The 18,093-nt window shown below is 36.3% G+C and overlaps 1 protein-coding gene across 2 annotated transcripts in view; it reads right to left on the bottom strand.

The window, feature by feature from the left end:
* LOC150083551 (stomatin-like protein 1) overlaps nucleotides 1-18,093 on the bottom strand; it is a 105,906-nt gene that overhangs the window by 84,585 nt on the left and 3,228 nt on the right. For both annotated transcript variants that reach the window (XM_090378070.1, XM_090378069.1), the window contains exons 2-3: nucleotides 12,537-12,734; nucleotides 8,027-8,139 (exon numbers count right to left, since the gene is read on the bottom strand). In XM_090378070.1, the coding sequence (XP_090234196.1) occupies nucleotides 8,027-8,139; nucleotides 12,537-12,714 (291 nt within the window). In that variant the 5' untranslated portion in view covers nucleotides 12,715-12,734. The remainder of the gene's footprint in view (nucleotides 1-8,026; nucleotides 8,140-12,536; nucleotides 12,735-18,093) is intronic.

Below are 18,093 nucleotides of genomic sequence, written 5' to 3'. Positions count from 1 at the left end.
TTATTAGCATTAGCATTAGCATTAGTAGAGGCATATGATGCAAGAAAGCAAGCTTATTCAGCATCAGCCAACAAAAAAAAAAAAAAAAACACACACCACTCCCATTTCACCCCTCCGTTCGTTCGAAATACCTGTCCAGCTGAGCTTTAAATTTGTTTAGGCGATCAACTTCAACAACAAGTGATGGAAGTCGGTTCCACCTTCTGCATCTTCATTCACACATGAGTTATTCAAGGAGGAGAGAGCCAGATGTTTATCAAACTCTAATAGGGAGTTATCCCCTTGTATAAGGCAATGGTCAGGCCACACCTTGAGTACTGCGTACAGGTCTGGAAGTCTCATTTTAGGAAGGATGTAGAGTTGCTAGAACGATTACAGAGAAGGGCAACAAGACTGGTGAAGGGAACAAAGGGGTGCTCTTATGAAGAAAGGCTTAAATTCTGCCAATTGCAGCATCTGGAGACTATGCACTTGCAAGGTGATCTGACTGAGGTGTATAAGACCGTGAATGGATTGAGCAGGCTGAATGGTGATGGGACTCTTCCTCTTGCTCAGATTACAAACTTGAAGGGCCATAGATTCAAACTGAGGAAAGACAGTTGTAGAATAGATGTGCCGAAGTTTGCCTTTAACCAGCGAGTAGTTGATTGCCAGAACAAACATCCATCTGTTGTTGTGGAAGTTAATAGCTTAAATAAATTCAAGGCAGAACTAGACAAACATTTGGAATGAATGGATCAGTGAAATGGGAAGGGTTTTTTTTTTTTTTTTTTGGTTGATGCTGTATAAGCTTCTTTCTTGCATCATATGCCTCTACTAATGCTAATTTTTTTTCTCTGCCACAAATCTCATCAGTTTATCCATTAAGGTCTAAGCCTTGAACAATATTCCTTAGTTGGTATGAAAAGCCTAGTAACTACCCATTTAGAACTTTTTGTTGCAGCATTATCAGTTGATTCCACTGCATAGAATTTAAAAATTGTCTGAGATCGCTGTAGCGACCCCTACTAAAGCAAAAGCCCTTCCCATCACCTTTGATGGTTGTTGTTGTTTTTTTTTTTTTGGAGCATTAGCAACTAAGGCCATATTGCTCCAGGATATGCGGTGGTCATTCTTTAACCTTTCCGCATCCTCCGTATTTGGTGGTGACGGGTTCGAACCCCGGTTTTATCAAAAAGCGTGTACTACGCACTGCTACTCCTTCCCACCTGGCTATGGAGGCGCCTGTGTATTCTAAACTGATCCCAGTTTAGAACACACAGTTCTAAACTGGGATCTAAACTGATCCCAGTGAACATCGGGCAGGCCACAAATGAACCGTTTGAGATAATGCACATTTTCTGTTAAGATCAGACACCGACCATGGGAGCACTCTGGGAGGGTAGTCTGTATTGCTGAGACCTTGGTACACGCTGGATATGGTAGGGGTACAGTAATTGGCGATGTAAAATTCGACACACACTGCTATGACTCAGTACACGCTCCTGCAGAGCAACCCTCCTTGTCGAAATTCCTGGATTTTGTTTTATTCTTTCTAACACCCTTTCCTCAACATCAGTTGTTATGCTTCTGGGCCTACCTGCTTGTACTGCATGTGTGAAGCGCCCATGTTCTCTAAGGCGTTGATGTACCCTGATGAATGTGCGCCTGTTGGGCTGCCTTTGGCGGGGAAATGCTTCTTGGTACAAATGTGCAGCCTCGAGTGCACTACCATACATATGCTTTACCATACATGAAATTCATGTCCACATACTCTTCGTTTCTGTAACCTCTTTCCATGTTGACTATCCTTTAATGAGTACTAGTATGTCTGCTACATCTCAGAGCATTGAAAGAGGGGAAAGGGAGAGAATGTGCAAAACCTAACCTAAACAAAGGTATCAGTGGTGGATCCCAACTAGAAATGTGCAATATCTCGAAAACAATTCACTTAAGGACCCATGTTTACTAGGCTTTTTTTGCATATTGTAGTCTGTACAGTTTACCTTTAAATTACTGACCATCACTTTTGAAACACCCTGTATAATGGCATACAGGCAATAATTAAAAAAAAAAAAAAAAACCAACTATCACCAATCTACAAAAAACCAGCATGAACTGAGGATGATTGCTAAAAAAACTTGATGTGGAAACTATAAAGATCGGTCAGTTGTGTGTTCAGGCGACAATGAGCAGCTTGTAGTTTGCAGACTGCAATTGCGGGTTGGAGAAATTATTCCGCTTTGTGCAAACATTTTGAATCAGAAGTTAAATATTCCGGATTATTAAATCGACTTTTAAATGTGGAATTTCTTAACCATTTAGCACTAATGATCAACATCCTTCAGGAGCTCTCTTACCATTCAGAAGCTTTATAGAATCACTATGGTAAAAGCAGATTAATTATTTGAACTATCAATGATATTGTTAATTTGAAAAATTCTGAAGGAAATTATGAAGCTAAAATTGAGAGCGTGTTGAGGTGGAATTTGAAGGAATCAAAATCGAAAGTAAGAACACATTTAAAAAATTACCTCGTGACAAGTTATTAAATACATTGTTTTTATCCTTAAAGGATAATTTATTAATGCAACAAAGTGATTTTAAATTAAATAAAGAAAATAATGATACCATTGAAAGAAATTTTAAACATGTGCTACCCAAAATCATGGAATATGAAAGAACTTTCGTCCCGGTGGTAAGACAATAAAAACCGAATGAGAAATTTAAGTTTTCTAATAAAAAATATAAAATAAAAATTAATGATTTTAGAGATTTTGTCAAAGACAGTTTATCTTTAAAATCAAGTGAAATTCCCTTTTCAATTAAGAAAGCAAGAAATATCTTTGAAACTATTGCGATTAGCAGTGCTGAAGCTAAGTGAGCTTTCAGCGTAATGAATAATATCGAGTGAATGAATGAATGAATAATGTTGACAATTAAACGCGTTGCAGATTATGATGACCATACATCTAAATGGAAAACCATTGCTTCAATTTGATCCGGATCATTACGTCAAATCATTCTATCTATCTTGTATTCTTGTATTCTTGTTTCTTGTATTCTATCTATCTTGTGAACTCCTCTGACCGTTTGGTCGTCCCGGAGTATAAACAGAAAATTTATTTATTTATTTATTATTATTCCTCTGTAATCATAGCTCAGCTATTGAGCAAAGCAGATCGTCAATAAATATTAATAAAAACTAAATTGCATATGGCAATTTTTAGAATAAATTTTTCTTGAATATTTGCGTAATAATTTTTTTTTCATGTAATCTGTGATTTTTGTGTACTTTTTCTTGAATAGTTTTGTTTTTTTATGTAATATTTGTTTTTATATTATGGAATTTTTTGTGGTAGTTTTTGTTATTTGTGATATGGGAAATATTTCATGTTATTTTTTATTCACAATATTAAAATTATTTATCATGAAAAAAATTGTATCGTTATATTTCCCTAGCTGTTAAAAAAAAAGACGAATAAAAAAGTTGCACATGTGCCAAGCGCGTCGGTAAATGGTTTATGTGAAACATCCTTTGCGTTTCTTTTAGGTATTTTGATTTGTATATATTGATTACGAAATAAGAGCTTTTTTATTGTAAATATTTTATTGATCATTCACAAATTTTCAAAATTTCTGGAAGACAAAATACAATGGATTTATGATAACTAAAGTAAGAAACATATTGCGACTGCAACATATCTAAATGTCTCTGGAAAACAGCGTCGATTGAAGTACCGATCTTGTAGTTGAAATGGCATACACAGCTGTTAGGTGCACCTAACAATGGAATGTAATAAAAATGCGAGATGAAAAAAAAGAAATTGTTGACAAATATTTGTATTGTTGCAGTCATATGATAAACACTTGTATTGTCGCAGCCATATGACAAATAATTGTATTGTTGCAATCATACTTACTGCAGTAGTAACTTCAGGAAGTATGATTGTGTCGTCATACTATTCAAAAATTCTAAAAAGAACTCCAAACACTATTGTATCCAGGTATCATCATAAGGAGAGGCATGATGACCAGGTTTTTAAGTTTTTTTTGACGTGAAAATGTCTATACTGGGGATACCCTAGGGCACTCAGGGTGTCCCGAAAAGTGAAACGCCTAACCACTGCTATATCTCTGAAACTAATAGACAAAAGTATAAACAATTTATACTTATTTTGTCAGGTATACAATGCCGTCGACGAATATGCAAAAAAAATTAGCAATTTTGATATTTAATATCATTTTTTTTTTTTTTTTGAAAAACTAAAAAGTTCCCATTTTGGTCATTTGCCGTTGCGCCTTGGTTACTTTCACTCTCAATAGCAGTGATGGTACAAGTACAATGCATGCGCCCAAGAAAACTCAACTGTACGCAACAAGTGCAGTGACACAACAAGTTGTATACAATTGAGCAACAAAATTGTTACCCTTTGAGAGCTCTACAAGGATATATAACTAGATTTCAAATCGAATTTTTAGTTTTCGAGAGTTGAACAACTTGTTAAAGTAACTACTTCGTTCAGTTACTTTGCATTTGTCGAGCAGTGCAGTTGTATTTCATTTAGTTAAGTTGTGACGATGCCGAAAGTTACATCAACTAAACGTGTTCAAAGATTTTGACAAAATCACAACTCTAACATTGAAAAGCAAGCACATTCCATGGAATCAACATTCAATCATAAACTCACATCAGATCCTACAAAATCTACTATGTGTGGTCAATCATGTATCGACTTTGTTTTCAATCACAATGTTAATAATTTGAATTGTTTCAACTATGTATCCTACTTTAGTTACCACAAACTTTTATTGTTGATTGTAAATGAAAATACCCAATAAAATAAAACTGATTTTATTAAGCTTAAATTGTACTTTTACATTTCACATGACGTTATTCACAGATCCACCCTTGGCTCCATGGAGCTAACGTAGATTTCTTTTTTTAAATAGACCTAGGAATGTTATACACATACACTTATGCACATGGTTAAGGGGATAATAAGCCCCATCTGTCCAACCCCCTGAATGCGCACCTGACTCGAGATATCATACCGGTCACAAATGTAGCGCGAGCATGGGAAGTGCTTCTGGTGGAAGCCGTGGATGATGCCACTTCTGTGACCGATCAAATTTACTCAGTAGAAAGTCCGATATACTGCAAGCCCATTGTTAAAATATTCACAGCTCACCACTGCTTGCACCCCTTCTATTTAAGTGTATTCAATCCCTGTAAAAACAGTCTCCCCTGTTAACAGTACCATTCTGAATAAAATTCTACCCCATGAGCCTTGCAGTGTTTCCAGGGCTGAAATGACTGAAAAGACTCTCAATGTGTACTCCCTCTTACTGTGTGATTATGCACCTTTAAACTCACATAACAACAACAACAATCTTACTGTGTCTGGGCATATTTGCAGACATTTTCAATTTTAATCCTAACTTGAAACTTTTTCCCAACATTGCCTCATACTTATTAAGTCCTCAGATCTCCCCATTAATATCATTAGTACTAATACATACAACAATATCACCTCCATGCTCTTAAAAGATGATATCTTCTCTACAACGTCATCTACTTTTGCCTGTGGTAGACATACCCTAGTCCTATTCCACCTATCCTTTTTGGAACTATCTGTGTATATCCAAATACTTCTGGTCATATAATGTATATTGAAATAAAATGCTTTTGTATAATACTTTATACTGTGTAGCAATTTTCTTTTTTCACATTAGTTGAATGTTCATCATTGAATAGGCTCTATATATTGTATTTGCAATAATACAAAGAGCATTTGAAGCATTCTAAGACTGTACCTTTTGCAAATTGACGTTGAAATTAATAGCAAGCAATTGGACTGGCCTCAAGCATTAGTACAGTTTCCTTTTCAAAACAGCAGCCTTCATGTGTAATTCATTCTTACACCGTTCTATCCACTTTCAAACATGTGCAAAAGGCAGTGACAAGCTTTTTAGTGAAGTGGCTGTGGTTTTTTCCACCTTCATACCACTATCAAATATGTCCTATTAACCCTGGAATACTATTCATCATGAAACATACAATGCAGCAGTGGTCTCCATAAATTTAAACAAACCTATCAGGGTACCATAAAGCTGAGAATGCATCTATTCTGATACTTTTTGTTTCATATGCAATGACAATCACATTTTGTTAATAATCCTTCTTTCTCTCCAGTTAGTGATGCATTGTCAATTTTATGTATTGATAGTAATTGGAAATTTTAATGTATTATATTTAAATTTCTTAACTTATTTTTGTATGTATATTTCTTCCAATAATGTCCCATAAAAAATCCAAAGTTGTGTTATTTCCTTCTGATGATATTTACAAAGCTTTAGATCCATTTTCCCTAACATAATGTGCATCTTCTGCCCATCCAGACTGTGCAAGATGACCACTTACTGTGAAGATTGCAAAAAGCCAATATGTGGACAGAATCTAGCAAAATACTACTTTCACAGTGTGATAGCATTTATGCATTTTCCATCTTTAAATATTTAACAATTTTGTACATAATTTTTAGCTGACTGGGCTAGCCGGGTGGGTAACGTGCCTGCCTGGCAACCCAAAGGTCGCGGGTTCGAATCCCGCTTCGGGCTTGGATCAAAGTACTGCAAAAACCTTGGGAGGTGCACTATGGCCACAGAAGCCGATGCACCAACAACTACAAAAAAAAAAAACAAAAAAAAACCATAATTTTTATTTATTCTCCAAATTTTTTTTTTGTTTTTTGACAGTCATATATTACAAGTAGTAGTATTAATTCCTATTAATTTATTAGCACATTCTAGGGTTAAGCTGACAGTTTAACCCTCTAACAAGCATGCAAATCTTCTCTCTCTCTCTCTGTCTCCCCTCGCTGACAGGTGTCCCTTGGGATCAGGTATGCCATTTTATAATCTTAAAATCAGCATGAAAAATTTTGAAAGTGTTCACTTTTTGAGTTCAATCTATTATAAACAAACAACTGAGAAAATCAGCTTATGGACAAGAAAGAGCATTAGAAATAATCAGAAATACTAACTCTTATTTCTTGAGTTCAGGAATATTACATACTTCTTATCTCTACTGATTTACATTAGGAAACACCATTAAACAACTTTCACAGAAGGCAATTTTACATTGTAAGTGTGATTCCAATTCAGTGAAATTTCATTTCTCTCTATCTACTAACACCATTTCACCCTGTGGTGGTCACATCCCTAATCACAGCAAACATGGTTCCACAGCACTTGACAGACACAAAACTTTGTTTTTTATTTCTAGAATTTTTTTTAAATTCTGTTTGAAGTACCCCAATGCTAACTTTGATCATGCTAACATGATCTTTTATTTTTTAATGAAAAATTCTAAAATTAAAAACTTTTTTACACGAGCTATTTTCAATAAACAAAACTTTTATTAGTTTTTTTTTAATTTATTAGTTTTAAAAATTTTGATGAAAAAATTATTACAATCAAAATATAAATGTGAAACTATAGTCACTTCTACTTTCTGTCTCAGAAAACCATTAAGGCAACAAAAATTCAAACTTATGCATGCACAAATTTAAATATGTTTGATGAAACATGTTTTGTTAAATAAAAGAATAAACAGATAAATAATAATCAAACAAGAAGCCATTTTACATCAATAATAATAAACACAAAAAACACTTTAGTACAATAATCAAACATAACAGAGTAATTTCTGCAGCACACATCAACCAATAAGCAAGAACGATAATGTTTATGTAACAGTGAAACCAAAAGTAACCAGAAGACAAATATAATAAACATTCACATGAGAGACCTAACCTCTGCATGTATAATTTTTCCAAGCAAACAATAACTGTTCACTTCCAAAACTGCTCAACTAAAAGTTTGCTTATATTCAGCCAAAACCATTGAAGCAACAATTAATGTGAAATAGTTATTTTGGAGAGATCCAATGTGACCAACACAGGATTAAAAAGTGGTATTAACAGACACAGAGAAAAAGTCTCCAAGAAGTCATTATTCAAAATATTAATTAATGCTATCTTACCTGTAAGCAGAACCAAAGAGAAAATGGCATTGTCACAATAAATAGAAAGTAGCTAAAAAATGTAACTGCAACTCGTAGACAATTTAAAGACCAGTGTTCCTGCCAGTACTCACCTAAATAAATATATACAATTTTATATACCTGAATATGAAAAAGTAAAAATATCTGCAATAAATTATAAATGAATGAAGAAAATCACTAAACTCTTTACAGTTTACTTGCCCAAGAATAGGAAAATTCTGATTATAAGTTATTATAATTTATACAATGCAGTAAAAAAAGGTAAACTGCATCCATTATCAACCCACTGTAGTATGGAAGCCTCCTCAACAATTCATGTTGAGTGAAATGGACCAAAATCTGCCACACAGGTCCAATGTGCGTTGCCACATCGACTGTATTTAGCAGTCAGGGGCTTGAACCCCGGTCTGCTCAAAGAGCGTGTGCTACTGAACTCCTGCTCCTGACCACTCGGCTACAGAAGTGGCTTACAATGCAGTAACACTACATAAATAATAATATTATTTATTAATAATAATATATAATCTAAAGTCATATTGTACTATGTACATTACGACTGCACACAGTGTGTATTCATGGGCTGATCTGAATATTGTGTGGGGTCAAAAAAACCAGAATCACTTGTGTGGGGATGCTACTCCCTCTCCTTGAGATCAGTTAACTACAGCCCTAGTTGAAGAGGACTTTAAGAATTCCTCTGGTCCCTAATAGGTTTTGAATCCAGACTTCTCCAAATGAGAGAAGTTCACTAGAGCACATCTTATTCATGAGGACCTGATTATCACATTATGCACTATTTAGTAGTATCTACAAGAAAACAGCCACAGTAAAAATGAAAAGAGTAAAATGAATACAGTAATCTTGTTTAACAGTCATTTATATGAACTAAAATTTTAAGAGAGTCCGTGAACTTTAATATAGTAAGAAATTTCAAACATTAACATTTTAAATTCATCCAAAGTTATGCATAAAACAATAATAATGAATATTTGGATATATGAGATATAGTAATAATGAAGGCATGTGATGTAAGGAAACAAGCTTATGTAGAGGGAGTAATTATCATCAGCCAAAAAAAAAAAAAAAATTTCACGCATCCGTTCCCTCTAAACATTTGTCCAATTCCTCCTTGAATTTATTTAAGCTACCAACTTCCACAACAACAAATGCAAGTTTGTTCCAGTAATCACCTACCTGCAGGCTAAACGCAAATTTTTGCACATCTATTCTACAACTGTCATTCCTCAATTTGAATTTATGCCCCTCAGTTTCGTAATCTAAGCTAGAGGAAGAATCCCATCAGAATTGATCCTGCTCAACCCATTCAAGGCCTTATACACCTCAATCAGATCACCTCACAGGTGTTTAGTCTCCAGACACTGCAATTTGCAAAACTTAAAGCTTTCTTGGTAAGACCACCCCTTCGTTCCGCTCACCTTGTTACCATTGCTCTATACTCACTCAAGCAACTCTACATCCTTCCTTAAATGAGGCCTCCAGTCCTGTACTGCGTACAGGTCTGGAGGCCTCATTTTAGGAAGGTCAGGCCATGCCTTAAGTAAAGGCATGGCCTGACCATTGCCTTATACAAAGGGATAATCACCTCCTTTTCCCTACTAGTAAAATTACTATATACTATTGACAACACCCTATGACCTGCTCTGGCAGCCTGCCTGCAGTGCTCTGAAAATTTCATATCTTACTGCACTAGTACTCCCAGGTCTTTTTCATTTTCTACCAACCTAAGTGTAGTACCACACAGCTGGTACATTTCGCTGGGGTTACTTTTACCCATATGCAGTACTTTGCCTCTGTCAATGTTAAACTTCAGTTGCAACTTCTCAGCCCATCTGCCCAACTTATGATAAAATAAAGAACTAGATCTGAGGACTTTCAGTTATTAATTATTAACAAGAATTAAATTATAATGACAATGACTTTGTATAATTAAATGAAAATTATCACTGAAGAACTTTAACTTTCCAGATATTCACTGGAACTTGTGGGTTAGTCACTCTCATGCCAGTAAGATTTTTGTGGATTTATTAGAGAATTGTTTTCTACAGCAACCTGTTCGAAGTGCAACCAGAGGAAGTAATTATCAGTAGTGATTATTCATGCATTAAGAATTTGCAGATAAAGGAACCACTAGGTGACAGTGATCACAGTGTACTGATGTGGGATTTACTTAAAGATGTACTTATCGTCAAGAGTAAAGAGAAGGGTTTTTGTAAAGGTGACTACAGTGGTCGCAGACAGTTTTTAAATTCTATACAGTGGGATCAACTAATGATGTTACCAATGGTGAATTCTAAATGGGAAGCCTTCAGGGACTTAATCTTGGAGGCTACTAGGCTTTTCGTACCAACTAAGAAATACTGTTCAAGGTTCAGGCCTAAATGGATGTCAGATGAATTAATGAGGCTCGTGGCAGAGAAGAAAAATGCATGGGATGCATATAAATTATCAGGCAACACAGAAGCCTACTGCAGATATAAGCTAGTCTGTAAACAAGTCACAAAAGAGGTTGAGCAGGCAAAGGCAGATTACGAGAAATCTTTGGCAAAGAATGCATTCTTTACTTATGTAAAATCTAGAAGGAAGGGCATGAATCAGATTGGTCAACTTAACATTGATAGTTCAACTATTGACAATCCTGCTTAAACAGCTGATAAACTGAATGAGTACTTTGCGTCTACATTCACACATGAGAAGTTATTCAAGGAAGGGAATGCCAGACGTTTATCAAACTCTAACAGAGAGCTAAGTGATTTTGTAATAACGGAGAGTAAAGTGGAGGAAAAATTGAATTTAAATATAAAAAAGGCACCTGGGGCAGATGGAATCTATCCAGTTATATTGAAGGAGGCAGCAAAGGAAGCAAGCAAACCTTTAGACATAATTATGAAAGCATCCTTAGTCAGGGGAAGACCCTATGGATTGGAGATGTGCAAATGTATCTCTAATTCACAAATGGGGTGCAAAGGGTGACACAAATAATTATACACCTGTTAGTTTAACTTCTGTTCCAGGGAAAATAATGGAGTCACTCGTTAAAGAGGTGATACAGGATCACCTAGACAAGACTGCATAATAGTTCAGACACAGCATGGGTTTGTTAAAGGAAGTCTTGTCTGACCAATTTGATTGGATACTACGATGTGGTCACAAAGGAACTGGATGCAAAATATAATTTTGATATCATATACTTGGATTATTATCTAACTATTACTATTATTATCTAACTATTTATTATCTGATATCATATACTTGGATTATTATCTAATATTACTATTATTAGGTAAGCTTTTGATACTATTGCACATGGAAGACTGCTATACAATTGGAGCAGTATGGCATTAGGGGAAAATTGCTGCAATGGATAAAGAGACGGTTGAGTGGGAGGCAGCAGAGAGTGGTAATAAATGGACACTGCTCTACGTGGATCAATGTTATTAGCAGAGTCACTCAATGTTCGGCCCATTGTTGTTTCGTGTAATTATCAATGATATCGAAGAAGGTATATCAAGCTTAATATCCAAGTTTGCAGATGATACAAAGATTGGCAGGGTTGTTAATAACAGTAATGACTGTATGCTGCTGCAACAGCATCTGGAAAAGTTGGATAGATGGGCTGAGAAGTGGAAACTGAAGTTTAACACTGATAAATGCAAAGTACTGCATATGGGTAGCAATAACCCAAGAGAAACATACCAACTGTGTGGTACTACACTAAGGGAGGTGGAGAATGAAAAATACTGGGGGGGGGAGATAATTGTGCAGTCAGATATGAAGTTCTCTGAGCAGTGCAGATGGGCTGCTAGAATAGGTCATGGAATTTTGTCAATGATATAGAGGAATTTTTCTAACAGAGACAAGGAGGTGATTATCCCTTTGTATAAGGCAATCATTAGGCCACACCTTGAATACTGCATACAGGTCCGGAGGCCTCATTTTAGGAAGGACGTAAAGTTGCTAGAACGAGTATAGAGAAGGGCAACAATATTGGTGAGAGGAACAAAGGGGGTGTGCCTACGAAGAAAGGCTTAATTTCTGCAAGTTGCAGGATCTGGAGACTTGGCACCTACATGGTGATCTGATCGAGGTGTATAAGGCCTTGAATGGTTTGAGCAGGCTCAATGCTGATGTTGTACTTCTGCCCTCAAATTGAGGAAAGATGGTTGTAGAATAGATGTGTGGAAGTTTGTCTTTAGCCAGCGGGTAGTTGATTGCTGGAACAGACTTCCATCTGTTATTGTGCTTAAATACATTTAAGGCTGAACTAGACAAACATTTGGAGTGACCAGATTGGTTTGGTGAAATGGGAAGGTTTTTGTGTTTTTTTTTTTTTTTTGGCTGATGCTGTATAAGCTTGCTTTCTTGCATCATATGCCTCAACTAATGCTAATGCTAAGAATCCAATAATTTTGTTTTGATTAACACGGCTAAAATGTAAGTATCCCATCATTTAATAAATAAAATCACTCACCTCGATTGCTACTACAGAAGGTATCTGGACCTGCAGTGTAGGTGAATGCAGATCTATATTTCTTTGGTTCAAATTTACTTTGAACAACTGCGGAACCATATTGAAATGGAGAACTATAATCAAAAATAAAGTCATTTTCTGATTGCAAATTAAGCAGTGGTGAATATTTTGCAGCCATTTGAACACAGGAAGGAAATCCTGTTGAAGAAAAAATATGCAGTACATATGAAACCTTCAGATTAAATAAACACAAATTAGCAACATGCATTAAAATTTTAAACACAATTTGTTTTCCTGAAAATTCTTGCAAATGAATAAATACAGCTAAACAAGTATTGGTTATATCTATAAAGATATCATTATACCCACAGGTATCAAATTGTACTATCTTCTTTCTGACAAATGAGTTGTCACATATAAAGATACCAAAAATTAATGCCTGTTGGCCTATCAATTACTTACATATGTGTTTTTATTAAAATTTATATATTTAATTGTCTTTCTTTAAATACATGTATCTTTTTTTCTATTTTAAATAAGTATATTTCTTTCAATTTTTATTTTAAACAGTGACAACAAAAAGCCATTATTGACGAGTAATGAACAAACGAAGAATACTTTACTACTGATATCTGTAACAAGCTAACTAACTTATGCTGTAAAGAGGCAACTGATGTCAACAATATCTGAAGGTGGAGAAATTTAAGTAAGAGAAAAACACACACTAGACAGCCAGGAACCAGAAACTTCTACTGAAGCTACAGTAAGAAGCAAAAACAAGCAGGAAAACAATTCTTGTAGACAGAAATGTTCCTGTCAGGGAGACTGTACAATAGATGGAATATGGATATCATACAGTGTACAAATAATCATTACTGATTTAGGATGTTGAAAAGTGTGCCAAGGAAATTCCAATCTCTTATAACAGAGAATATGAAACTGAAAAGGACCGAGTTATGTACCAATATTTGGAACGAATGGATGGGTGAAATGGGAAGGAGTTTTGTTTTTTTTTTGGCTGATGCTGTATGAGCTTGCTTTCTTGCATCATATGCCTCTACTAATGCTAATATGTTGACAATATGTGAAGATTTAAGATATCTCTTAAATGTAGCAGAAAGAAATGTGGGCACAGAGAGAGAGAGAGAGAAAGAGAGACCAATGCAGACGGGCTACAAGAGTAGCTCATGGTGTCTTGTCAATGATATACAGGAATTTTTCTAGTAGAGATAAGGAGGTGATTATTCCCTTGTATAAGGCAATGGTCAGGCCACACCTAGAGTACTGTGTACAGACCTGGAGGCCTCATTTCAAGAAGGATGTAGAGCTGCTGGAACGAGTACAGAGAAGGGCAACAAGATTAGTGAATGGCCTTAAACACCTCAATCAGATCACCTCCCACAGATGCCTAGTCTCCAGACACTGCAATTTCCAAAACTTAAGCTTTCTTGGTTTAAATTCCTTCATTCCCTCACCAATCTTGTTGCCCTACCCTGTACACGCTCAAGCAACTCTTTATCCTTCCTAAAATGAGAGGCCTGCAGACCTGTATGCAGTACTCAAGGCGTGGCCCGGCCATTGCTTTATACAAAGGGATAATCACTTCCTTTTCCCTGCTAGCAAAATTCCTGTATATCATTGACATGACCCCATGACCTGCTCTGGCAGCCTTTCTGCATTGCTCAGAAAACTTCATATCTGACTGCATAATCACTTCCAGGCTTTTTTCATTTTCTACCAAACAGTTGGTATGTTCCTCTGGGTACTTCTACCCATATGCAGTACTTTGCATTTGTCAATGCTAAATTTCAGTTGCTACTTCTCAGCCCAGCTGCCCAAATTTTCTAGATCCTGTTGCAGTAGCACACTGCCATTACTGTCATTAACAACCCTGCCAACCTTTGTTTCATCTGAAAACTTTGACACTAATCCTGATATACCTTCATCATTGATAAATATACGAAACAACGATGGGCCCAACACCAAACCCTGTGGAACCCTACTAATAATATTAGTCCACAAAGAGCAGCGTCCATTGATTACCACTCTGTCTTCTCCAACTCAACCACCCTTTTATCCATTGTAGCAACTTACCCTTAATACCATACTGCTCCAATTTGTACAGTAATCCTCCATGCACAACAGTGTCAAAATCTTTCCCGAAATCCAAGTATATAATATCGAAATTATTTTTTGCATCTAGTTCTTTGGTAACCACATCATTGTATCCAATCAAATTCGTAAGACAAGACTTTTCCTGAACAAATTCATGCTGTGTCTGAATTATTGTTACAGTCTTGTTTAGATGATCCTGCAATGCATCTTTAACCAGTGACTGCATTATTTTACTCAGAACAGAAGTTAAACTGGTCTGTAATTACTCGTGTCACCCATAGATCCCCCCTTTGTGAATTGGGGATACATTTGCACATCTCCACTCCATGGGAACTTCCCCTAAATCCAAGGATGCTCTCATAATTATGGCTAATGGTTTGCTCAGTTCCTTTGTTGCCTCCTTTTAATATAACTCTTAGATCACCCTTAGATCCCCCTTTGTGAATTGGGGATACATTTGCACATCTCCACTCCATGTGAACTTCCCCTAAATCCAAGGATGCTCTCATAATTATGGCTAAGGGTTTGCTCAGTTCCTTTGCCACCTCCTTTTAATATAACTGGATAGATCCCATCCATCCCAGATGTCTTTCTTATATTTAACTTCAACAATATTTCCTCCACTTTGCTCTCAATTATTACAAAATCATTAAGCAACCTGTTACAGTTTGATAAACTGTCTGGCATTTTCCTTCCTTAACTCCTCATGTGTGAATGTAAAGGCAAAATACTCATTCAGTTTGTCAGCTATCTGAGCAGAATCATCAACAGTCAAACCATCAATATCAAGTGGACCAATCTCATTCATCCCCTTCTTTTTAGAGTTTATATAAGTAAAGTCTTTGCTATTATAAACTATGTTATTAACTATGTGTGGATATAGAGTGGATAAATGCACTACTGAAGAGGTCGGAGCTTCCAATTACTATGAGGAAAGCAAAGCATAGGAGGAGTTAAGAGCCTCAATCATGGCTGCTCACAATGATCCATGGGATAGTTTATATCACATTCTAAAGATTAACAAAAAGGTCAGGTTAGTTTATCCATTCCCAAATTTGGTGGCATAAACTAACCTAAACTATTTTAGAATAGAGTATACAGTACCATATACTAAGTGTTATTTTTTGCTCAATTCATCCCGAATTTGGTACCATAAACTAACCTAACCTTTTTTCATTAGCCGAACATGAAAGTTGATTAAATTCATCCCAGCTCTACTTGCTTGCAGAATCATGCCTGCAATCACTCTAATGCACAATCGCATTGATTAGCAGCCAATCAACATAATGCAGTGGTCAGAGCTAGACTGTCCACCATTTGCTGTCACAAAGATCCATGAGTAAGCACTTGTTAAAAAATTTAACCAAGTAAATTTTTCTGCAATTAACAGTTCCATATGTGTATTGTTATTTTAGCTATTTCTAAAAGATCACCTGCCAGTATAAGGATGATCAACCTAAAAAATGAGGCGCCTCCGTAGCCAGGTGGGAAGGAGCAGCAGTGCGTAGCACACGTTTCTTGATTAGACCGGGGTTCAAGCCCATCGCCACCAAATACGGAGGATGCAGAAAGGTCAGGGAATGACCAGCACATATCCTGGAGCAATATGGCCTTAGTTGCTAATGCTCCTAAAAAAAAAAACAAACCAAAACCTAAACAATGAGGTGATGCAATTTTTTGAGAACCACTGTATATATCTGGGTTATAGTCTAGATTATGGGTACAACCAGGGCTGTAGTGGAGGGTATATGCAGGTATACACCGTATACCCTCTGGATTTTTTTTTTTTTTTAGGTAAATAGAATATACCTTCTGGTTTTTGAAAGACTTGAAAAAACAAATATTATATAAATATTTAATGAAAATTAAAAAAATAAATTTATTAGAATTTCATTCTTTGGCAATACTTATAGCTTTATTATTTTTAATATATATAAGTAAGTAGTAGTAGTGGCATGTGATGCAAGAAAGCAAGTGTATGAGTTTATGCAGCATCAGCCAAAAAAAAAAAAAAAAAAAAAAAATATCACACCATTCCCTCTAAATGCCTGTCCAGTTCCTCCTTAAATTTATTCAACCTATCAACTTCCACAACGACGGATGGAAGTTTGTTCCAGCAATTAACCACCCACTCGCTAAAGGCAAATTTCCGCACATCTATTCTACATCTGTCTTTTCTTAATTTGAATTTATGCCCCCTTAGGTTCGTAATCTGAACAAGTGGAAGGATCCCATCAGAATTGAGCGTGCTCAACCCATTCAAGGCCTTATACACTTCAATCAGATCACCACGCAGGTGCCTGGTCTCCAGCCACTGCAATTTGCAGAACTTAAGCCTCTCTTGGTAAGAGGATCCCTTCATTCCCCTCACCAATCTTGTTGCCCTTCTCTGTACACGCTCAAGTAAATCTACATCCTTCCTAAAATGAGGCCTCCAGACCTGTACGCAGTACTCAAGGCATGGCATGACCATTGCCTTATACAGAAGGACAATCACCTCCTTCTCCCTGCTAGCAAAATTCCTATATATCATTGACAAAACCCCATGACCTGCCCTGGCAGCCTGTCTGCATTGCTCAGAAAACTTCATATCTGACTGCACAATTACTCCCAGATCTTTTTCATTTTCTACCACCTTAAGCATAGTACCACATAGTTGGTACGTTTCTCTGTGGTTACTTCTACCCACATGCAGTACTTTGCATTTGTCAAGGTTAAACTTCAGTTGTCACTTCTTAGCCCATCTGCCCAAATTATCTAGATCCTGTTGCAGTAGCACACTGCCATTACTGTCATTAACAACCCTGTCAACCTTTGTATCATCTGCAAACTTCGCCTGATATACCTTCATCAATATCACTGATAAATATACAAAACAACAGTGGACCTAACACTGAACCCTGTGGGACTCTACTAATAACATTAGTCCACGAAGAGCAGCACCCATTGATTACCTCCCTCTGTCTTCTCCCACTTAACCATCCTTTTATCCATTGTAGCAACTTACCCTTAATACCATTCTGCTCCAATTTATACAATAATCTTCCATGCACAACAGTGTCAAAAGCTTTCCTGAAATCCAAATATATGATATCAAAATTATTTTTTGCATCCAGTTCCTTTGTGACCACATCATAATATCCTATCAAATTTGTCAGACAAGACTTCCCCTTAACAAACCCATGCTGTGTCTGAATTATTGCTGCAGTCTTGTCTAGATGATCCTGCAATGCATCTTTAACCAGTGACTCCATTATTTTACCCGGAACAGAAGTTAAACTAACTGGTCTGTAATTGCTCGTGTCACCCTTCGATTCCCCTTTGTGAATTGGGGATACATTTGTACATCTCCAGTCCGTGGAAACTCCCCTGAGTCCAAGGATGCTCTCATAATTATGGCTAAGGGTTTGCTTAGTTGCTTTGCCACCTCCTTTATTAAAGG

This window comes from Mastigoproctus giganteus, chromosome 7, assembly GCF_048544385.1.
Source record: "Mastigoproctus giganteus isolate SK-2022 chromosome 7, ASM4854438v1, whole genome shotgun sequence".
NCBI classification, from domain to species: Eukaryota; Metazoa; Arthropoda; class Arachnida; order Uropygi; family Thelyphonidae; genus Mastigoproctus; species Mastigoproctus giganteus.
Note: the sequence above shows the minus strand (reverse complement) of the source record. Positions and strands in the feature narration are given on the sequence as shown.